At 39.4% G+C, this 24,327-nt stretch overlaps 1 protein-coding gene across 1 annotated transcript in view; it reads right to left on the bottom strand.

Moving 5' to 3' along the window:
* Nucleotides 1-24,327, bottom strand: part of LOC126267242 (chromosome-associated kinesin KIF4) — a 240,574-nt gene that overhangs the window by 82,656 nt on the left and 133,591 nt on the right. The window contains exons 6-9 of the mRNA XM_049972234.1: nucleotides 8,095-8,306; nucleotides 7,541-7,716; nucleotides 6,395-6,739; nucleotides 6,087-6,284 (exon numbers count right to left, since the gene is read on the bottom strand). Of these exons, the coding sequence (XP_049828191.1) occupies nucleotides 6,087-6,284; nucleotides 6,395-6,739; nucleotides 7,541-7,716; nucleotides 8,095-8,306 (931 nt within the window). The remainder of the gene's footprint in view (nucleotides 1-6,086; nucleotides 6,285-6,394; nucleotides 6,740-7,540; nucleotides 7,717-8,094; nucleotides 8,307-24,327) is intronic.

Genomic DNA, 24,327 nt, shown 5'->3' with positions numbered 1-24,327 from the left:
TGAAGTATGGACCCAACCTGATACTTAGTTTTACAGTGTGCTTTTTAGGATGTAAATTTTCTTGGAATACCAGTATTTTATTGCCTCATGTTTGGTTCTTTTATCATGGCATAATGCCATACATAACAGAGAGTGAAAACTTGCATTTGAAATTCAGCGAACGGTTGAAACTGATCAATAGTGTGGAATGAAACGATTTTTCAAATAAATTTACTGCCTCAGAGAAACAGATTAATAAATGCTAAATTTCTTTAACAAACAGACATAACTTCATTGTTCTGCTAGGCGATTCACGCTTGACTGCTAAAAACGTGGAAATAAAACTGGGCGTATATGCGGACAAGGAAAAAATTCCCAGTTAAAAATACAATTTTTCCATGTCAAATGACAGTATACTCTTCCTCGTAACTGTAAAACAACGGTACTTTAAATGGTTATGGTTTTACACACAGGCATCGGGGGGGGGGGATTTTGGAAAGATCATTGATATGTAGAAACATGTGCGCTGCACATTTTCCGATTACGCAAGTATAAATTCGAATCCCACCAAACACCGCATGTTACTTTCTGAAGCATTGAAATCGAGTTTGGGATGCGTTTTGTTAGCCAGTCATGGCTCATGTCACGTGATCTCATCAGCTGATATTCAGAGCATAGAACACGTGATGTAGTCAGCCAATAGCAATATCACTTAAGTAGTGCGTACAAGCAAATAGGAAAAGCCAATGGTTGTATTAATATACATAGTGTTGATAGAAGAGAAGCAAAGCTTTCACATACAATATTGGTCTCTAAGATTAATTAGCTGCAAGAGTAGTTTTCACATATAATGATAATCTCATTTGCGTGTGTTACGCTTTCGGATATATCACACAAATGTGCCAATAAAATTTTTAATAAAGACTTAAATGTTTAATTTTCTGGGCTCGAAATGTTTCTAAATGATTATCCTCAAAGAGTTGAGTTTTAAATAAAAGTCGAACACTCTGTGATTTAAGAAATTCAGCCAACATTCTCACGCGTAACATAATTCATCTTGCATAAAAGGAAATTTACTTTGGAAGTAATGCTTTTCAAACCACCATTTGCAATACTTTCCCAACACTGTAGGAAATAGGTTTGTTGTAGCAGTCGCCCAAGTGCGCCAGAAAACAGGTATTATAGAGTGCGCGCAGCTGCGGTGATGTAGGAAGCCGGCATGTTCGAATGTGTAAAGCATTACGAGATCTTACATTACGCCATAAAAGAAACAGGACATCAGAGGTTAATCCAAGAGCATCGAAATTTGGCAAACCATACTAAAACGAATAGTTCGGCCTGAAGAGCACATTGGTTTGTCCAGATTCACAATGAAGTAGATCCCATCTGATATTAAGCTTTTCAGCGTGGTTTTTGGGATGTAAGTTTTATTGGAGTACCAATACTGTACTATCTCATGTTTGATTCTTTATTATGGCATAATGCCATAGACCATGCCGTTGGTGGGGAGGCTTGCGTGCCTCAGCGATACAGATAGCCGTACCATAGGTGCAACCACAAGGGAGGGGTATCTGTTGAGAGGCCAAACAAACGTATGGTTCCTGAAGAGGGGCAGCAGCCTTTTCAGTAGTTGCAGGGGCAACAGTCTGGATGATTAACTGATCTGGCTTTGTAACACTAATCAAAATGGCCTTGCTGTGCTGGTACTGCGAACAGCTGAAAGCGAGGGGAAACTACGGCTGTAATTTTTCCCGAGGGCATGAAGCTTTACTGTACGGATAAATGATGATGGCATCCTCTTGGGTAAAATATTCCGGAGGTAAAATAGTCCCCCATTCGGATCTCCAGGCGGGGACTACTCAGGACGATGTTGTTATCAGGAGAAAGAAAACTGGCGTTCTACGGATCGGAGCGTGGAATTTCAGATCCCTTAATCGGACATGTAGGTTAGAAAACTTAAAAAGGGAAATGGATAGGTTAAAGTTAGATATAGTAGGAATTGGTGAAGTTCGGTGGCAGGAGGAACAAGACTTTTGGACAGGTGACTACAGGGTTATAAACACAAAATCAAATACGGGTAATGGAGGAGTAGGTTTAATAATGAATAACGCAATAGGAATGCGGGTAAGCTACTACAAACAGCACAGCGAACGCATTGTTGTGGCCAAGATAGACACGAAGTCCACGTCTACGACAGTAGTACAAGTCTATATGCCAACTAGCTCTGCAGATGACGAAGAAATTGCAGAAATGTATGATGAGATAAAAGAAATTATTCAGGTAGTGAAGGGGGGGGCGAAAATTTAATAGTCATGAGTGACTAGAATTCGAGAGCAGGAAAAGGAAGAGAAGGAAACGTAGTAGGTGAATATGGATTGGGGTTAAGAAATGATAGAGGAAGGCGCCTGGAGGAATTTTTCACAGAGCACAACTTAATCATAGGTAACACTTGGTTCAAGGATCATAAAAGAAGGTTGTATACAACCCAGAATTTGCTTTAAGCAATTTAGTTTGGTTGGTTTGTGGGATTAAAGGCACCAGACTGCTACGGTCATTGGTCCCTTTTTCCAAAAGGTGAAAACACCAACACAGAATAAAAACAAATAATGGACACAACAACAGACGACGCATCACAAGAAAGACAGACAGAGACCAGACAAAAGGAATTAAAGTCACGCAATGTGTGACAGTGGTTGGCCAACCATAGAGACAAAAAAGGAGAAGCCAACCACCGAGACACATTAAAAACTCAGTGTAAAATCATAGGCCAAAGGCCAGAATCAACACAAAAAACTTAAACACTCAGATTAAATGATAAAAACCTGAATAAAATGCAAAACTAAGCCTACCATGGCAGTGTCATCAGTTAAAAGGGCGGGGAGCGTATCAGGCAGCGCAATCGTCTGCCTGAGCACACTTAAAAGTGAACAGGCCAAGAAAATGTGGACCAACGTCAAAGCCGACCCGCATCAACATTGAGGCGGGTCCTCATGCCGCAGCAAATGGCTGTGTGTCAAGTGGGTGTGGCCAATGCGGAGCCGACAAAGGACTACTGAGTCCCTGCGAGTGGCTCGCATGGATGACCGCCACACATCCTTCATCTCCTTTATAGGACGGAGTTTGTTTGGCGTGGTCAGGTTGCGCCATTCAGTCTCCCAGAGTTCGAATACTTTGCGGCGTAGGATCACTCGCAAATCAGTCTCCAGGAGGCCTATGTCCAGAGATGGTTTACTGGTGGCCTGTTTGAGCAGGCTGTCAACATGTTCATTGCCGGGTATCCCAACATGGCCTGGGGTCCACACACAGACCACAGAGCAGCCACAACGGCAATAGTATGGAGGGACTCGTGGACAGCCATCACCAGGCGAGAACGTGGGAAGCACTGGTCAACAGCTCGTAAACTGCTCAGGAAGTCACTACAGATAACGAAGGTCTCACCTGAGCAGGAGCGGAGATACTCTAGGGCACGAAAGATGGTGACCAGCTCAGCAGTGAAAACGCTGCAGCCAGCTGGCAAATGAATATTGTTCGTAATGGTCCCCTAGAGTCAGAGCATAACCGACACGACCAGCAACCATCGAACCGTCAGTGTAAACTACGCCACAGGCCTGATACGTGGCAAGGAGGGAAAGAAAGTGGCGGCGGAAGGCCTCCGGAGGGACTGAGTCCTTCGGGCCCTGTGCCAATTACAGCCGAAGGCAAGGGTGGGGCATGCACCATGGGGGTGTACGCAGAGGGAAATCATGGAAAACCTGAATAAAGTCTATTGTGTAAAATGCAGGGAAAATGTAAAATGTTGGAAATCATTCTAAGCTATAAAAGTTATGTATAGGATACACCCCCCACCCCCCTGTATTTTTGCACTTTATGTATGTGCACATAATAGGCCTCAAAATGCTCGTGTCACGGACTTATTTACTATCTAATAAAAACCGCTGGTATGGAATCTGATAACTGGGAAGCAGAAACGTATGGCTCAATTTCATAAATTATTGATGTTTTTGGAACACCTGCAGCTGTCATTCCTTGTTTAAATAATGAAACACTGCAAAAGTCACACATTTTTTCACACTTAGCAGTGTGTTTCGAGAATTTTTTTTCTCAAAATCAAGTGCAGATATTTACATAAGTATTTCGTGTGGTGTCTGCATGTGTGTTGTTCTATGTCTCTTTATCTGCAGTCATCATTTTGAAGTTATCCGGTACTGTTTTTCCTCAGTTATGCAGAAAACCACATGAACACAAACTATCTCTCACATTGTTTGTTTGTGTAACATCACAATACATACGTAAATATTGCTCTTAACAACGAGAATAAATAATTGAAACAGGTTTTGCTCAGCATGAGAATAAACATAATTTGTACCGTGTTTGCGTCAAAAATGTTCGAGCAACACAAACTGAATGAAGGTATCAACTAGTGCTACAAGCGGCCAACAGATGAAAATCAGTAAATATGATTAGACAGACATGTGACTACGATTACAGCAATCACAAAACTGCACATGAGCTGTAAAGACAGTCTGGAAATGTTTGATTGGTCAGGATAACTTTATACGTAAGAACCTAGGTACTCCTATCAGCCACCATGCAGAGTAGAGTTTGCCAGTGGCAGGAGATATGGCATGAACTGTTCCAACTTTTACACATTTATTGGTTTAAATCCACTAAGTAGAGCACCCTGGAATCAAGAAACTAAATCACATAATGTTTGTAAACATTATTTGACAGCCAACGTCATGCCAGTGTCATTTTAAGTCAGTTTTTTTTCCACAAACATTTTTAAAATCGGATGTGAATTAACACTGTGGACATAGGAAATTTGACAGGAACAATAAAAAATATCATGAACGGTGGGAAATCGTTAATTCCGGGAACGTAAAAGCATCATTATACTGTAATTATAAATTAACAATTTCTTATTTTTTCCTTTACTTGTCCTATGAAACCTTTCTTCTTGTCAAATTCCATGATTCTAGGTTAACAGGATGTACTCTATAGGTTTTGACCAGCGAGTTTGCGAGAATCAAAATATGTGACAAATACCCACATCTTTTGGTTGCATTGACTTAAAAAAAATCAATTTTTTCACCACCATGGGCCACTGACCTTAATAAGGTCTATTACTGAGAAAAATTGCTTTGAACAATGTCATTTCGAAGAGGGAAGGTGGTACTTGGTGCATTCTACATTCCCCTTCTTTTTCATAATTTCAGCCTAGAGTGAGGAGACAGGGATGTACTTCATTGCTGACTCGCATACGTGATCCCTGCTTCCAAATGACATCATTTCTCACACTGTAAGCTAAAAACTGTATAAGAGGCACACTTTGAAAAAATGGTGCAATTTTTTAAAAACACAACTACTTGCTGAAATGTGATGCAGCTTTAAGAAGAAAGGCTTTTATGCAAACAAATGCCTTCTATCAGTACAAAATTAAGGAAAGAATTTAGAGTTATAACATGTAACAACATATCAGCACAAACTCTGGTCAAAACAGTAAGATGAAAGACATTTATTGTTCTGGTCTTTTTTTTTAAATTCCTTGTCTGCCTTAAATGACTAAGGCAACGTATATCCCACCCAGTAGTAGTAGCAGCAGCAGCAGCAGCAGCAGCAGCAAATCACTATCAATTTCTCCAGTTATCATTTAATAAAGAAACCCATAACTATTGCTGCTTATTGCAAATATGAACAATCCCAGAAACTTGTCATTTGCCTGGAATATTTTCTTTGTTAGACCTTACAGGCATTTCATTGAAATCTTTAACCGAAATTCTAACACCAATGTCCGACACACTTCAGAATTTAATGGTATATTTGCAGGCATTCAGCCAAGTTTGTATTTCCAACAATAGTTCAGAGTCTGGTCATAATCCATGCAGCAAGTACACATAACAGCGTAACTTGCAGCACCTGGAGTAGAGAGAAATATTGTGTGAAAATCTAAATACAAACTCAGCCAAACACCCAGAAGTACATCATTAAATAACCACGCTGAGGAAACCTGAATGAAACTTAAAAGTTTGCCACCTTGTTACTTTATGTGGTAATGTACACTGAAGTGTATGTTATACATCTCAAAATAAAAATCAATACAAAAGTACCTGTAATTCCTTTGTGAGAGCTGCTTGATGCAATGTGTAGGCTTCATGATGTTCGTCAATGTCATCCTGGTGTTCAAGAGTTTTCACAACAAAGGTACTGTCTGCTTCAGCACACTTTTCTGTGTCACTATTGTTAGTGCCCACTGTATTTGTCAATTCGTGGTTAAGAATTTCTTCAGCAGCTCGCTTCTGATCTGCCTGTAGGGAAATAGAGAATAAAAGACTGCATGATAACAGCATATGACCACCAAAATTTAAAAACGTTTCCAAAAGAATATGACTATTTACATTTAAAAAAATTCACAAACCTGAAGCTCTTGAATTTTTAGTTGTAATTCTTTGAGAGTCTTTAGCTGTTCATAAAATGCTGCAGGACAAGTATTCGGATCAACCGTGTTATTCAAGCTTTCCATTGCATTTCCATATTCAGTCTGCAATTCACATAGTTTCACTTTCATTTTGTCACGGGACACTTCAGCAAGCAATGCACGTTCTACTAAATTTGTCTGCTCAGTCAAAGCTTCATTCAAAGCTTGAGTCAATTTACGATTCTTTATGATGACATTGTCATATTCTTCCTTTAATTTAGAGAACTCTTGTGAGCTTACTCCTGGCCCACCTTTGCTAAGAAGCTCTAGCCTCAGCTGTTGGTTCTGTAGACAAAGGAAAATTAGGTTACAAATTCATAAAGCAGCAAAGCTATACAAAACAGTTTATCATGTGACAAAAATTTTTCATTACAATTATTGTATTTATATTTCCCTTTTCCCACCTTCTCTAAGTTAACCAGTTATTCTTTGTTCTATCAAAGGCAGAAGTTACAGATGTAACAGTCGAAAATTCAAGCAAAAGAGGTTTACAGAAACATTCACACATTCACTTCAAAGTGTAGTTTGTAGTTGGCCTTGGACAAAATTTATCAAATGCTGAGTAATGAATGCAACAAAAAAAAAAATTTGAATGATATATAATAAGATTTATTCAAATTGTCATCAATTTGTAGAAATAAAACTATTTGTTGTTTTGAATAAAAAGTGTTTTACTAATTTTTCTTTTCCGTAGTGATAATCCTGTAAAGGACATTGTCTGCCTCTTCACAATGTGGCAAATTTTATTTTATTAATTAACCTAGTGGCCAGATGCTCTTCCTGACACCATAGTAATCCAGATAACCTAATCGAGGGTACTCAGGTGTGTCATCGGTCCAAATTGTTTAACCTTTATTGTGCACATGGTTGTCTATTGTATTCTGTGGCGTGGAGTTTGGGCACTGGGTTAGCAGCTTAAAAAAGTTTAGTATCTATGAACATTGGTTGTAGATTCAAGTCTTGCGAATAGAAGTGACTGATTTGCAGACATTTCAACTTAAATACACTGAAGTTGGGTCAAAGTACGATCAGACTGTTGCTCAAGTTCTTATACTTTCTAAAAAATAAAGAAACAAATAATGTTACCTCCTGTTTCAGTCTTAACAATTCAGCGGATTTGGGATCCTGGTTAACAATTGGTTTGTTCTTGATATTGCGAGCTCTGTCTGCATACCTGAGTGTGCTCATTGTTTCATCCAAATTGTAATCTGCAGGGCTCACACATGCAATCATAAGTGTCACCGAATTGCCGCCAAGTGAATCTAGAATAAAAAAGAAAGAAAAGAAAAAGAAGACCACTCTTCTATCTGGACTTCTGTTTGCTGTGGTATCAAACTACTAACAAGTGAGAGGTGGTAGTTGAGTAGCAGTAGTAGTATTAGCAACAGCAGCAGCGCCTTAGTGATACATGGTGCCCAGAATAAATCTGGCTCGTGAAATCTGTATTTTATGACATGTCCTAAACAGCAAATATTTTCATCAACGTTAATGGTGGATATTACCAACTACTTCTGAAAGTGTAATAGTCCTGATTATTAACCTGAGTAATTTGTTGTGTTTTAAACAATTTCTCGGACAGTTTTGTTATGGTCAACTTGTCACAGTAATAATTATATGATTACAATAGTAATGGCAGTTACCTTGAAGTAGTCTTGTGAGCTTACTATCCCTATACGAAATAAAGCCTTTCTGCGTTTCATCCCCTAAAGCAGATATTACATTTCCAAGTGCCAGTAAGCCTTTGTTGATATTGACACCTTCCTTAAATCTCTCACCAGTAGCTTTAGTTTTCTTTGGTCTCTCTGATCCAGCTAAATCCACCAAATGAAACTTTGATGTTGTAGCCGTGTTCCTGAATAAAATAAACATACAAATACGTTATTGACTGTGGAAGAAAATATAATGGAAGCTTACTCCTGACAGCAGACAACAAAAATTTGGATTCTGGATGTTCTATTTCTAAATTAATTTGACCTATTGAGAAAGATAATCTTCAGACACAAAGCAAAAATTATTGAACTATATGAAATAAAATAATCATCACTTCCGAACAATTTTCGTTGGTATGTTCAAACTGCACGTTTGGCGGCAGAGCATGATGAGAATTAGTATGCACATGCACATGTGTGTTATTGTTGTTCATTTGGATGGGTTCTTCAATAAGCAAAATTGGCGCATTTGGGGGACAGAGAATCGACATTTCATAATCAAGAAGTCTCTTCACCCTCAATGGGTAGCTATGTTGTGTGCAGTGTACAGTCACGGAATAATTGGTGCAATATTCCTTGATGGCACAGTGACCACCGAACAGTATGTGAAGGTTTCGGAAAATTATTTTATCCCCATTATCTAAAGTGACCCTGATTTCAACAAGATGTGGTTCATGCAAGACGAGGCTCAACCCCATCGAAGCAGGGGTGTTTTTTATGTCCTAGAGGAGCACTTTGGGGACTGCATTCTGATTCTGGGGTACCCGGAGACCACTGGCACGGGCCTCGATCTTCCACCATATTCTCCAGATCTGAACACATGTGACTTCTCCTTACGGGGCTGTAATAAAGACAGGGTGTACAGCAATAACCCCAAAACCATTGCTGAGCTGAAAAAAGCCCTTCAGGAGTTCACTGACAGAATTGATATTCCGACACTTCACTGAGTCATGCAGAGCTTCGCTATTCGTCTGTGCCACATCATCGCCAATGAGAGTAGGCGTGTCAAACATATATCCCCAAATATCTGCAATGATGTTTCCATGTTGAATAAAGTGTGAGCATGCTGTATACAAATATTATTTAAGATCATTGTCACTAAATGCAACCTAGTACTTTAGAAGCAAAGTCACCAGTTTGAAAAGATTCAATTTCCTAAATTACATTAAAAACCTGCTGATTATCTTGGAATGTTAGTTTAATATTTATATGTAAACATAGGTATTTTCAGTGAAAACTGGAACCTATAACTGGACCAACTGAGGTCTACTTACTACATTTTGCTACTTGGCACGAGATTTTAAAATGAGCACTGCTATTTGCCATGTGGTTATCAGAAATTTTTAATTAATGAATTTATATAAATCAGGTCATCTGTAGTAATGATTAAGGAACAGAATACAATATTTTTATCTTCCTTTCAATATTTTGTCAGACAAGTCATTTCATGGAAGTTTACAGCGGTGTCAAGTTTTATAAAATAATCAATTACATATACGTAAATAATGTAGAAAATAACTAGCCTATTTAAGAACTGTAAGATTTTCCTTACCACTCAGAAGAAAAACATAGATTGTAATTACTAGTTTCTAGGACTTCTTCCATTGGATGGAATTCACTGTATTTTAGCGAAGTCTGTAATACAGTCATATTTATTTAGCAGTAAAGCATGAGCTAAGTACTGTAGCTTACAGCAAAATTTTGTAGCAAAGTATTTATAGTTATTATGGACTGTAGAAAGTCTTTATGGTAAATCTAATAAGTGATTATTTCTGGTATTCAGCAGATGCACATGTACATCACATGAAATGTTGAATTTTTCCAGATTTTCTCTGGCATATATCAAACAGTTGCATACGGACTAGGTAATGCCATTATGCAGACAATTTAAAGTGGTTTCAGCAGGATACTCTGAGTGGTAGTCCAACTAAACATTTCACTGTCTTCTTCTGCATCTGAAAATGCATTTAGCTCATCGAGAATTGCTCCAGAGCAATCTTCCATACCACAAATGAGAATCGAAGAAAGCAAAATATGCCTGGAGTAACAACTGTTTGCTCACAAACTTCCTTAATTTACACACACACACACACACACACACTACTTCCCTGCACAGATAAGGTGTGTTCTTCCCAAGAGTGTTCCTGGTCTATGAATGGTCCAAGTAGTTTTACTGTTTTATTTTCATTTTTGGTTAGATTTTGTTTAAGAATTATTTCCTCCATTATCATTTGGTTTCTGCACAGCTGATGGGCACAACACCCCTGATTAGTCATTTGCAACATTTCTCTGTTGTTACCCGGTACACTTTGTAAATTCTCACCTGTGGTTATTAATGCCATTTAATCAGAATGCAGTACAGCATGGAGTATGAAACTTCCTGGCAGATTAAAATTGCGTGCCAGACCGAGTCTCGACCACAGTACCTTCGGCTTTCGTGGGTACTTGCCGTTGAAAGGCAAAGGTCCCAAATTTTGAGTCACAGTCTGGCACACAGTTTTAATCTTCCTGGAAGTTTCATATCAAAGCACATTCCGATGCAGAGTGAAAATTTCAATCTGGAACGAAATAGTGTATTTGTACAGGGTATGTAAACTGAAAATTCATTAGTTTAAACAACAAACAGGGAAGGTGTAAAAATAGAGCCTTGGGGTATTTCTTTTTTTTATTAGGAATATTATTGATCTCTGCTTATTTGCGTACACAAGCTGTAACCTATTTCTTAAACAACATTTGGGTAGACTGATTTATCTTCTGTGCCACACTATTCTAACTTTTTTATATTATAATTATGTCACATGACTGAGTCAAATGTTTTGCTTTTATCAATTCATAGATAGTCTTTTTGTTACCCTTAATAAACAGTATTGTCTAAAGCTTCAACTGCTTTCACAGTCGATAGATGAGATCTGAATCTAAACTGCTGATCATTTAAAATTTTGTTACTTTCAAAACAGCTGTGTATCTGTTGCTCACAATTTTCTATTGTCTTTATTACAACTGGTACTATTGAAGTGGGTCTGTAGTTATTTGGGAGGTTTTGTTGCCTTTTTTAACACACTGGCAATAGAACTGTGAGCTTAAGACATTCTGGGAAAATTCCTTCCTCTAGTACACTGGTAGACAGTGAAGCAAGTGGCATTTTCATTATTTATTTTTTGCTATACACTTTATGATGAAATTCCCTAGTCCAAAATAACATTCTGTTTTGGAATTTCTTAGTTTGTATATTGATTTTTGAATGTTATTTAAAGAGATTAGGGCCCACAATTTCTCACTTGCTTGTTTGGAACAAGTTAACACGGCTTCTGCACTAATGAGAATTACTGAGTTGAGTGGTAGTGCTGGCAGTATTTACAAAATATTCATTGAGTGCATCAGGTAATAGGGGTACTGTTTTCTTTATTGATATTACTAATTTACATTTTGATGACATTCCATGCTGATTTTCATTTATTTTTTGAATTTAAAATTTATTCATCATTTGCACTTAACATTTTTTCATTTCAGATCTGTAGAGTTTTCTCATATTTATGCTACTTTTTTTTGTCCCAATCACTTTTATGAGACTTTTCTTTTAGAATTAATAGTAGTCCCCCTGGTTTCATACAGTTGTGGAGTGTACCATTTGTTGGTATGATGCAACTTACATGTGGTGATAGCTCAATACCTTTCGGTTACAGTGGGGCACATCTTTCCTACACTGTACTTAATCTCTATAAGGAACTGGAAAAGCATTTGTTAATACTTTTGTTATTAAGCATCGTGTAAGCTCAATCTATTTCCTTTAACTGGTCTATCATATTGTTTACAATGGATTGTCCTAGTTGTCTATGTCATTTCTCTTCCTAAAGTAATGAGAGCTGAATTTTCAGTTTGAAGCCATTGTCCTGCATGATCCGATACTTCTAATTCTATAACATCACATTCAAGGACACAAGTTTTATATTACTAATTATGTTATCAAGACAAATCAATCTAGTGGGCTTAACATTGAGGACAGATATAGTACAGTGACTTCAATGAATTCACCATATGAATCACATTTTTTCCTCTTTCTCCTTATATCTGTGTTAGTATCACCTACAATTATAATTTTATGCTATTTACATTTGGGCAAGTGCAATAATAAAGTAATAATTTTTTTCTGTAAGTACTATCTGATCAGATTGTCGAGTTTGATAAAAAAAGTAACAGTTACTTCAAGTATTCCATATATCAAGATTGCTTTTAATATGGATTGAGACCATGCCATGTGACATGCGTTTTCTGTAGTAGCTTGTTAACAGCAAATATCCAAGTGGAACACTCCAGTCTATTTCAGACTCTTTCACCTAGTCTTCATTGATACACAAAACACTGCAGTTAATTTGATCAAGCCAGTATTTCCAACTCTCATTGACTTTACCTTTAAGAGACTATACATTTATATGTAGAAAGAGAGTACTTATAGTACAGAAAGGTATTTTGATATCACTGTGTCTTGCATGTCCATTTATTTTCATTTGTTTTTAATTTATTTCTGAATTGGAATTTCCAATTTCTTGGTTGATGTCAGATACGAGCTTTTTTGGAAGCCTTTGCACAATGTTACTCCACTTTGAACCCTAGACATTGTATTTGGACTTTTGCTGGTTTACCTATATACTGGTAGATGTTTTATTTTCTCTGTTTATTTTTATCCATTAATTCACCTACGTAGTTTATGGCAAAGATTAAAACTTGGTATGTTCACAACAATCAAGCCTGTGGATATAGCAAGGAAAAGTGAAGAACACTGATTTTGTTGTGTGTAAAAACTCTCATGGGAAGTTTCATGTGTCTTGTACAGTGTGTCTTGTACAGTGTGTCTTTTTCCATACATGGATCAGAGGGGACATGAATTTCTCTTCAGTTCACTAATAATGTCAAATATATTAATTCTTACAGTAATAAGCCAATGTGGCTTACCAGTTTTTATTTCACTTGATCTACATAAATGTTTCACTGGTACCTATAATACTTTGGACAGGTAATAAATTCAAGCAGACCAAGCTGGACACTGTAACAATATCTCAATTTACATATTCTGACCCATGCAGTGCCATTTATTGATCAATTTTCAGAATTTTTTTTTCTTCTGCTACACGTTTTCCTCTTCTCCGATAATATTCTGTTGCAATTTAACATCTTCTGACCAGTGGTGTTATTTCTACAGCGTTTTTAAAGTTTAACTTTAATTCTAATAGCACTGTATATCATATGCACAACTGTCGCAGGTCAAAATATATATTTTGTTTACTATAATGACAATCTGCGGCAAAGAGTCTCGCTTCGAGCGACAGCATTGACACCTAATAAGTGGTACAGAATATTTATTTTCAGTAGTGTCGTGGAGATGACTGAAGTGGCTGCAGTTTCTTGCAGTGTTAGTCTGAAGTGGCGCAATTGGTTTTCTAGATTGAGTACTATTCAAAATTTTTTAGAGTTCCGTTGGGAGTACTATCTGCTGCCGAATCACGACACTAGAAATTGCACTGATTATTATGGGATCGAACTTGGTTCAGAAAGTAGCAATTTTAAGTTCCCATTACAGTTGCATTGTAGCAAATGTCAAACGAAAAAGTATAAGGAAAAACACGTCGACTGATAATTCTAAACTGTCAATACAGCAGAGCATCGTATTGGTTTCCTGGTGGATTAAAGATAACATACTGAAAAACACATTGTCAGAAATTGGATTCTTGATTAATACCATTTGTGACTACTATGGCTTCTGTCGAGAAGTGTGTTATGTAATTGTGACTAATGGAAGGGGTTCAACAGGTGTGTCAACAAGAGTGGAAATAGATGAGTCACAAGTAACTCAAAAATATAGTAAAGGACAACTTCTCAAGAAAGAAACTGAACAGGTCTGGGTGTGTGGAGGCACAGAAAGATCCTCAAGAAAATGTTTTATTGTGAAAATTTATTCCAGGACCAAACAAACTCTAGTGCCTCTTATTAAGAATTCATCTTGCTAGGCACCAAAGTCATTACAGATAGATGGAAATCTTACAACACTTTGAAGGAAGAGGGATTTCACCACAGGTTTATAAACCATTCTGTTGAATTCATGTCTTCTGATGACCTGCCTCTGCACACACAGAACATCGAGCGATTATGGAAATCCCTGAAATCACCCATCAAACAAAAAGAACGACTGGGAGACCGAGATGAACTGCATGTTTTTCAATACTTCTACTTCCACAGTTTAAATTTACACGGTATAAAACTTCCCCGAGAGACTTTGCAAATTTTCTTAAGAGATATTGTTGAGAGTATACCCCAGCTATGGGAAAAAAGGACATCTACCAGCAGTATACACATCATACAAAAACCATTAAGAATAAATGTATTGTGACGTGAATTGAGAATTTAAAAATCCATAAAAAGTCTTTTGCAAGATGTACAGTTATCTACTTTACAAAGCACTCTTACTGCTCACCTCTGCTGAATAAATAGAACATTTACTTTTGGTGCCATGCTCTAGATTATCCAATAGAGGGAAAATGTGTAAAACAAGCTAACATTCCATCTATGGTTCAACTCTGAGATATACTTCAAATAGCAAAATATACTGAATTGAGTTTCTTGATTAATTTGTGTATGTTTTAGCTCCATTCTCACTTGTTATTCAACTTGGGCGCAAAAATTTTAATGCAGGTTTCATTTAATGATTGGCTATTAAAGTCTATTTTTGGTGCTAAAATGTTATTTTTGATTGTCTGAAATTGCATAATATGAGTCATGAGATTAAAACTTAAGATGGGTGGTGCAAACCACTTGAAAGCCTGTTCAGTTATCTGAGCTGCATCTGGTAAGGTTGAGCTTGGAAAGTTAATTAGACTGCTTTTGTTGTAGGGAACATTACAGTATTTTTAGCTGGCCTTCAGAATCACTAGAAAATAATTTATGGAGGTTATGAACAACAGCAAACCCAGTACTGATCTTTGTGGGACCCTACATGTTACATTCCCTCATTTCAAGGTCACTCTCATTCCAGTGACAGCCTATCCTAGACATATACTGCTTTCTGCTAATTAAGGTTAAGACTCCACGCAATAGGATGTATCATTTACTGCCATAATATTAGTTTGCCAGATAGAATTTTGCAGTATATGCAATCTAAGCTTTTGGCAAGGTTACAGAATAGGATAATTTTTCTTGTTTAGCTCAGATAGGACTTTCATTAGCGTGGTCTTCTAGAGTTTTCTCTTCGGAGGTTGCTTTATAAGAACCGAAGCTACAGAGAATTAACAACTTTTGCTCAGATAAAAAGAGTATTCTACCATAAGTTACCTTCTAAAGATCTGATATGCCTATCATCTGTTTTACAGACAGTTGTTACTACAGTATATATTTACATATGTCAGGAAACATGCTCTGAGTAATGGACTGATAACAAATATTACTCAATGATATTCTACCCAGTCAGCACAATATTTTAATTACTCTACTAGAGACACCATTCTTGCCAGCAGCATTATTACCTTTTAGCTACCCAATGAATTTTGTAATCTCCTTTTGGGTTGTATTATACTATTGTCTGTACAATTAAATCTAATGTCTATGTATTTGGTTCTTTATTATGTATTTAGTCTTACTGTCATAGTCATCTACATATTAAAAGATTTTATAACAAAAATACATTACAACATGTTCATGTTAATAGTATATTTTTCTACAAAAATTTAGCTATTATTTTATAGATTATATTATAATTTCCGAATAGCAAATTGTTGGCAGTAATTGATGGCTGTTGGCCAGATTTCACGAAAAGGTTAAGGAACCTTTCTGGTAACTGAATTACTGCCTGCAGAAGAAACACACGGGTAGAATCTCCAACCGATGTTACACAACAGTCATAACATGGAGTTCAATAAACCTGACTCAATACGAATGACTAGAAAATGAAGAGTGGTTGAATATTATCCTTATTAGAAGAGTTATTTGTCTTGTTTCCTATAAACAAAATAAAACAAGATTGTACAAGTATTTAATAACTACGCAATTCGCACTGAAGTGCTTGGCAGATGGTTCATCGACCATTTACACACTCTTCCTGAACTGTTTCACACACTAAAAGCACAGGAAAATTAAAACTTATATCCTTCTGAGCAAACACTTATTTTATTGCAAGCCCATTTCTCGCTATGTAAGTGAGCGTCAACAAATATTTTCGCATTCGGAGGAGATTGTAGACTGAAATGTCATGAAAAATTCTTGCCACATCAAGAAATGCCTTTGTTTTAATGAGCGACACCTAAATTCTTATCATACCTGTGGGACACTTGCCCCTATTTCACAACAGTGCAAAAGAAACTGCCCTTCTTTGAACTTTTTAATGTCCTCTGTCAATCTTATCTGGTTGGTTGGTTGGTTTGTAGATTAAAGGGACTAAACTGCAATGTTTTCAGTTACTTGTTCCTTAATCACACAGGTCTCTAGTTAAAACTATACCCCAAAAACACCTATCACATGAAATCTCGGGAAGGAACAAAATGCGAAAAACTACAATGAAGCAGTGAACAAAGTATCAAGCCAACACAGAAAACATTAACAAAAAAGGAAAAAGCGGTAAAGGTGTTATAACAATATATCAGATGACCTCGGCTGGCTGATCACAAGAACAAAAAAGGATAACCAGCCACTCTACAACGCACTAAAATTCCCACCCTAAAAACACAAGGCAAGAGAAACCACAGATGGTGAAAAGACGAACAAGTCTAAGAGACAATACCAGAGGGAGCAAGGAAGAATTAAAATACAAGTAGGGTGAGGGACAGAAAGATGAGGGCGTGGCAATCTTAAATAGAATGATAAAAATGCCCTTCATGGATAAGGCTTAAAACTATGTTAGCTGTTCAGGCATTGCCACCTAAAATCGAAGGGAGTGCATCAGGGACATTAAAAACATCTGCCATAGGGTGGCTAAATTTGGACAGCCCAACAAGATGTGGAGCTCTGTCAAGTGTGAGCCACAGTGACACTGGGATGGGTCTTCATGACGTAGGAGGTAACCGTAAGTCAGCCAAGTATGGCAGATGCAGCGCTGGCAAAGGACAGTGGAGTCCTTGCGAAAGGCTCGCAAGGAGGACCTCCACACATTTGTTGTCTCCTTCACAATATATATCTTGTTCAGCAGAATCCGGGAGCGTCATTCTGTATTTGAGAGGTTAAAAACCTTGCAGCATAATACCGACTGAAGGTCAGATTCTGGTATTCCGATCTCCAGACTCTGTTTACAAATAGCCCCTTTGGCTAGCCACTGAGTTTCCACATTGTTCAAGGACATAAATGGACTCTTGGATGGCAAGGATAGCACTGATTGAGAGCTTGTAAGGAATTCAAGGCGAGGGCAGCACTGATTAATAGCTTGTAAGACATTGAAGAAGTCGCTACATATGGCGCAGGAGTCATATCTCTTGAGCATGAGATATGACTAGCAGCTCTGCAGTGGAAACACTGCTGCCTTCTGGCAGGGAACGTTGTTCAGTATACCTTGCTTGAGCATAAGCAAACCCAAAGTGAACATCAATCAAGAAATCTGTGTACAATACCTCTCGACCCTGACAAGCTTCAAGAAGAGAAAGAGGAGGTGGATGGCTGCAGGATGAATTGAGTCTTTTGGGACTTATGATAGGTCCAGATGAAGCTGTGGTCGGAGTATACACCACGGAAGTGTATGCGTGTGAACTGGAGGGGAGGGGGTAGAGGAAAAGACTTTAGTTCATTGAGGACCTGACACCGACTGCGATTGTAGTCCTTGATCTGGGCCACCATTGCAGGAGATGGAGCACTATGTTAGGGAAAAGGAGATGGTAATTCGGAAGTTTAAGTGGGCTGCAAATACGCACAGTAAAACTAGCAAGCAGTTGTCGCCTGATCTGCAATGGAGGAACCCCAGCTCCCAAGAGTAGACTGTTCAGAGGATTTGTTCAGAGAGCTCCCGTCAGAAGTAACTCCACAGTGATGTATAGGGTCCAGCATTTGCAATACTGAGGGTGTTGCTGAAGCATACACAACAAACCCATAGTCAAGATGGGACTGTACAAGCACTCTGTGCAGGTGCAACATTGTAAGGTGACCTGCACACCATTCAGTGCAACTCAGGCATCTAAGAATGCTAAAGTGCTGCCAGCACTTTTGCTGACAAAGATGGGGGAAGCCAAGTTAAGCGGGTATCGAAAACCAACCCTAAAATGTGATAAAGGTCCATTACATTAAGTAGATGGTCATGAAGATAATGTTGTGGGTGCAGGTGAACTGTACGACGGCAACAGAAGTGCATGACCCAAGTCTTGGGGGCTGAAAAAAATGCCGTAGGTGAGGGTCCCATGCTGCAGTCAACATTCGGTTACACCAGTAGTAGATAAGCAAATGAAAATGCAAGTCATCAGCATATAAAAAGGGCGATACTGAGCATCCCACAGCTACTGTGAGACCACTAAAAAGAAGACACTCAGTACAGAGCCTTGCTGGACCAAGTTTTCTTGGATATGGGGTGGACCTTTGTGAAGCTTCGATTCAAAATGTGAAGGTGCGTAGCAATAAAGAGTTCTGTGTAAACATCGAGAGCGGGTCCCGGAGAACTGACTCACATAAGTAGCGAGGATGTGGTGGTGCCAAGTGGTGTCGTAGGCTTTCGTCAGGTCAAAAAAAGACAGCAGTAAGATGACAATGGCGAGAATGACTCTACGCATATCAAGTTGTCAGTGGTGGAGTGACCTTGGCGAAAACCATCCTGAGATGGAGCCAGAAAGCCCCTAGACTCAAGGTACCAACTGTAACTGTCTACAGATTGCGCACAGCCGTACGATGTGTTAACACGCACTCGCCAGCTGATCTGTGTGAAATGATGATAATTTGCTTGGTCAGTAGACGCGTGTCCAGCCGCACTGCAACAGGGAGTACGCCACTGGTCGCTGCCCGCAGCAGATCATGCCGCACTTAAATGGTTATGAGCTTAAAGTATCCAAGTTCCAGATTAACAAGACGGGCATTAAGACTGAGTGAGTACCTATTTAAGGGTATTCACCGACCTGGTAAACAACATGTGAAACCCGATACAGTAAGTCGAAAAGTCAATGTTTGTCAAGAAGAAGAGTTAAAGGCAGCTCAAGAAGATCCACAATGCAAATTATGGAAAAATGTTCAACGCTTTGTCAAAATAGATGGATTATTGTACAAAATCACTAGTAAAGGAAACCGCCTAGTTATTCCAGAAAGCATGAAAGAGCAAATCACGAAAGAGCAACAAGATTCTTCATTATCAGGACATTGCGGTAAAAAAGCAACTAACATTAAAATAGCTCAAATGTTTTGGTGGCAGAGTCGCAAAGCTGACATTTTCAAGTTTCACAATGTGATTCCTGTAACAGATGGAACAATGTAGGAAAAAGTAGAGTGCCATTGCAAGAACTGCCAGAAACAAGTGAACCATTTGAACAAATGGTAGCTTCAAGTACAGATGAAGACCGTGAAGCCCTATGGTCAACAGCTTGTTGCTCCTTCAACCACTGCCAGATGTCTACTTTTGCACAGTCGAGACCTCGGTAGGCAAAGTCCCAAGGGACCACTTCCATGTGAGATGAGCTGGAGGAATCTGCTGCTTATCCAGTAGGGGGAGGGGGGGGGGGGGGAGGGGACCGATGTCCCTGGAATTTGGATTGGGGGTTGGGGGGGGGGGGGGGGTGAGAGTGGGAGGGTAGGTGGAGGATGCAGGCACTTCTAACAAAATAGGTACTTTGGGAGTAACGGAAGTAGTAGTACCACCAAACATAGGGGGGGAGATGTTGTCAAGTGGTCCTGAGAGCCCACTGTACAAGGCAGAGACAAGACCAACATTGCCATAGAGTGTGATGGCATTAGCTTCAGCATAGGAGGATGTCAATCGAACTGGGTTCAACCGGTTGTATTATTTTAGCCTCTTGGTAAGTCAGCCTGTCCAGGGTCTTGTACCACATAATTTTTCTTTCGTTTCGAACAACCATGCACAATCCAGTGAGCCGGATGACTAATGCTCTCCACAGCTGTCACAGGTGGGAGGAGGGGCACATGGAGTATTCAGATTCAGTGGATGTCTGCAATCTCTACACATAGTACTGGATCTGCACATCTGGACATGCCCGAATTTACAGCACTTAAAGCACCATACAGGGTGAGGGACATATGGTTTTACATCACAATGGCATACCATCACCTTGATCTTTTCAGATAACGAATCACCCTCAAAGGCCAAGAGGAAGGTACTGGTAGCAACATTGAATCTTTTGGGCCCCTATAGACATGCCGCATGAAGTGAACACCCCGTCGTTCTAAACTGGTGCGTAGCTTGTCAGACTGCAATAGGAGGTCTTGATGAAAAATAATCCCATGGACCATGTTTAGGCTTTTATGAGCAGTGACTGAAATGGGAATATCTTCCAGCTTGTCACATGCGAGTGGCACCCATGACTGGGCTGTGGATGCTGTCTTAATCAGGACTGACCCATTTCTCATTTTGAACAGCACCACCACCTCCCCAAATGTATCCTCCATGTGTTAACACAAAATAGACCTTGTACCCAGCAAGGAGTACCTTTCGGTTCTGCTGAAAACTAAATATTGAGGCGAGTATGGCTCTTGATTCTGTAGCCTTATATACCTCTCCTCCCACAATGTGGTTACGGAGGGGAACAACTTGGGGTCATACTTCTCAGCAATGAACTCTAGCCTTCCTTTCTTAGTCTCTGCTGGGGCCATTCATTCAGCCATCAGCAAAAGACAACTTGGCCCATTTCATTGTGGGTCATCTCCGGCCAGGGGCTCTCCTCACATGCACCACCTAGCCATAAACAGATGGCTTCTACTCCTTAGCATACATGGGGAGTTTGGAGCTCAAGCGTGAGCAGTGTAATCCTTGTGTTGTCAGGGGGCTACAACCAAGGGGGTACATGACTCCTCCATGATGGGCTGGCTACCGCACTTGATACTGGGTGCAGAAGATGACAGTGGATACCAGATGTAGATCACGCATCCCGTATGGTGTCCTCGCCTAAATAGCTGGATGATGGGTGCAGTTGCAGACCCATGACCATATTAGGTGCAGAAGGTCTCAGCATACTGTGGATACATGGTGCACCATGTAAGGTGTCCTTTCCCAAATAGCCCACACTTCTGTAGAATTTAGAAAGCTGGAGATAAAACTCTAAGAAGGGACCACAACTGATGAGGCTGAAAAGTAGGTGCGCAGGTCGCACCAGTGTTTAAGAAGGGTAGTAGGAGTAATCCATCAAACTACAGACCTATATCATTGACGTCAGTTTGCAGTAGGGTTTTGGAGCATATGCTGTATTCAAACATGATTCACCTTGAAGGGAACAATCTATTGGTATGTAATCAGCACGGTTTCAGAAAACATCGTTCTTGTGCAACGCAGCTAACTCTTTATTCGCACGAAGTAATGGCCGCTATCGACAGGGGATCTCAAGTTGATTCCGTATTTCTAGATTTCTAGAAAGTTTTTGAAACCATTCCTCACAAGCGACTTCTAATCAGGCTGCAGGCCTACAGGGCATCGTCTCAGTTGTGTGACTGGATTCGTGATTTCCTGCAGGAAGGTCGCAGTTCGTAGTAATAGACGACAAATCATCGAGTAAAACTGAAGTGATATAAAGTGTTCCCCAGGGAAGTGTCCTGGGACCTCAGCTGCACCTGATCTACATAAATGACCTGGGTAACAATCTGAGCAGTTCTCTTAGGCTGTTCGCAGATGATGCTGTAATTTACCGTCTAGTAAGGTCATCCGAAGACCAGTATAATTTGCAAAGCGGTTTAGAAAAGATTGCTGTATGGTGTGGCAAGTGGCAGTTGACGCAAAATAACGAAAAGTGTGAGGTGATACACGAGTTCCAAAAGAAATCCGTTGGAATTCGATTGCTCGATAAATAGTACAATTCTCAAGGCTGTCAATTTAACTAAGTACCTGGGTGTTAAAATTACGAACAACTTCAGTTGGAAAGACCACAAAGGCAATATTGTGAAGAAGGCGAGCCAAAGGTTGTGTTTCATTGATGGGACACTTAGAAGATGCACCAAGTCCACTAAAGAGACAGTTTACACTACACTCGTTCGTCCTCTGTTAGAATATTGCAGTGCGGTGTGGGATCCTTACCAGGTGGGATTGACGGAGGAAATCGAAAGGGTGCAAAAAAGGGCAGCTCGTTTTGTATTATTACGTGATAGGGGAGAGAGTGTGGCAGATATGATACACGAGTTGGAATGGAAGTCATTAAAGCAAAGACTTTTTCATCGCAACGAGATCTATTTATGAAATTTCAGTCACCAGCTTTCTCTTCCAAATGCGAAAATATTTTGTTGAGCCCAACGTACATATGTAGGAATGATCAACATAAAAAAAGAGAAATCAGAGCTCAAACAGAAAGGTTTAGGTGTTCGTTTTACCAGCGCGCTGTTCGGGAGTGGAATGGTAGAGAGATAATATGATTGTGGTTCGATGAACCCTCTGCCAAGCACTTAAATGTGAATTGCAGAGTAATCATGTAGATGTAGATGTAGACCTCATATGACAGGCAGGAATACCTTGGTCTATTCTAACTGTTCTAACTGCCGAACCCACTGGGAGTAACCTTATCCAGTAATGATTCCACATGGCACAACAATACTCTAGTGGAGGATGGAAAAGCATAGTTTGAACAGCACCACCACTTCACCAAACTTACCCTCCAGGTTTTCAACAATAGAGGCTTTGTAACCAGGAAGCAGTGGATTTACTGCATGTTTCAAGTGTTCAGGGGGAGGGGGAGGAGGAAGAAGAAGAAGAAAGATGATCCCCACGCTTTCCATTATTTAGGGTCAATTGCCACTTCTTGCACTATACAGACATCTTGCCTAAATAATTTTGTACGTGGTTTTGATCCTCTGATGATTTACTAGACAGTAAATGACAGAATCATTTGCAAACAATCTAGGAGGGCTGCACAGATTGCATCTTAAAGCATTCATATGGGATTAAGCATATAGGACTTCCTTGGGGAACATCTCGTTCACTTCTGTTTTACTCTATGACTTTCTGTCAATTATTCTGAACTGTGACCTTTCCGACAGAAAAAAAAAATTAAAAAAAAAAGGCTCAAATGGCTCTGAGCACTATGGGACTCAACTGCTGTGGTCATCAGTCCCATAGAACTTAGAACTACTTAAACCTAACTAACCTGAGGACATCACACATATCCATGCCCGAGGCAGGATTCGAACCTGCGACCATAGCAGTAAAATTGTTGAAACCAGTCACACAACTGACAAGGGAATCATGTCAAAATCTAACTGGAAATTTCTATTCAAGGAGGATACACTGAAAGAAACACAATGTCAAAATTTAGCTGGTAAGGTGACACTACAAGTACTCTTTTTCCTCAATGTTGAAAATTACCAATTTTGTAACTTGCCATGTAGCTGCAGACTTCTACACCCCTGCAATAGCTATAACAGATAGTGCACATGCTACTGGGCAGGTATATAAACCTCACTGTAGGCACATCAGTAAACAGATAACATCACACAACGCGATCGTAATTTTGTAAAGTGAATTTCATTTTCTGTTGATAGCTTCTCTCACAATTGTTCACATTTACTATCATTCAAATTTGCAACTCATTTAATATCCATAATTAGCAACTGCCTTTACATTATCCTCAAGTGTTCATGATGGAGATAAAACTGAAGTAATCTTATTTGTATTTTCTTTGTATATGCTTGCCATTATCTTTTTGCACTTATTCTCGATTTTCACAGTACGGTGGTATCCAAATAATGTTTTTAACCTCACGAAGATTAAATATAAAGAACATGGTATGCATGACCTGAGTTTTTCCCGGCGTACAGAAAACTTTAAAATTTCTCGGGTATTCAGCGAGGTAGCATCGTCCAAAAGGCGCAATATAGCGGCAAGATGACTTCTTGCCATCTTCAGGCGTTCTTGGAGTCTGACTGATCTCTGATGGATGGAATTTATATAATCTCCACCCCTCTCCGGCAGCCTCCATATGGGCACTTCCGAGCGGACCGCGGCCAGTGGTGGGGGAAGGGCGGAGCCCCACGACAGATCATGGTCCGCAGTCCGTCCACAGCCACAATTGCTTC

The sequence above is a fragment of the Schistocerca gregaria genome, chromosome 4 (assembly GCF_023897955.1).
Source record: "Schistocerca gregaria isolate iqSchGreg1 chromosome 4, iqSchGreg1.2, whole genome shotgun sequence".
In the NCBI taxonomy this organism is placed as follows: Eukaryota; Metazoa; Arthropoda; class Insecta; order Orthoptera; family Acrididae; genus Schistocerca; species Schistocerca gregaria.
The sequence above is the reverse complement of the archived record's forward strand: the minus strand, read 5'-3'. Positions and strand labels throughout refer to the sequence as shown.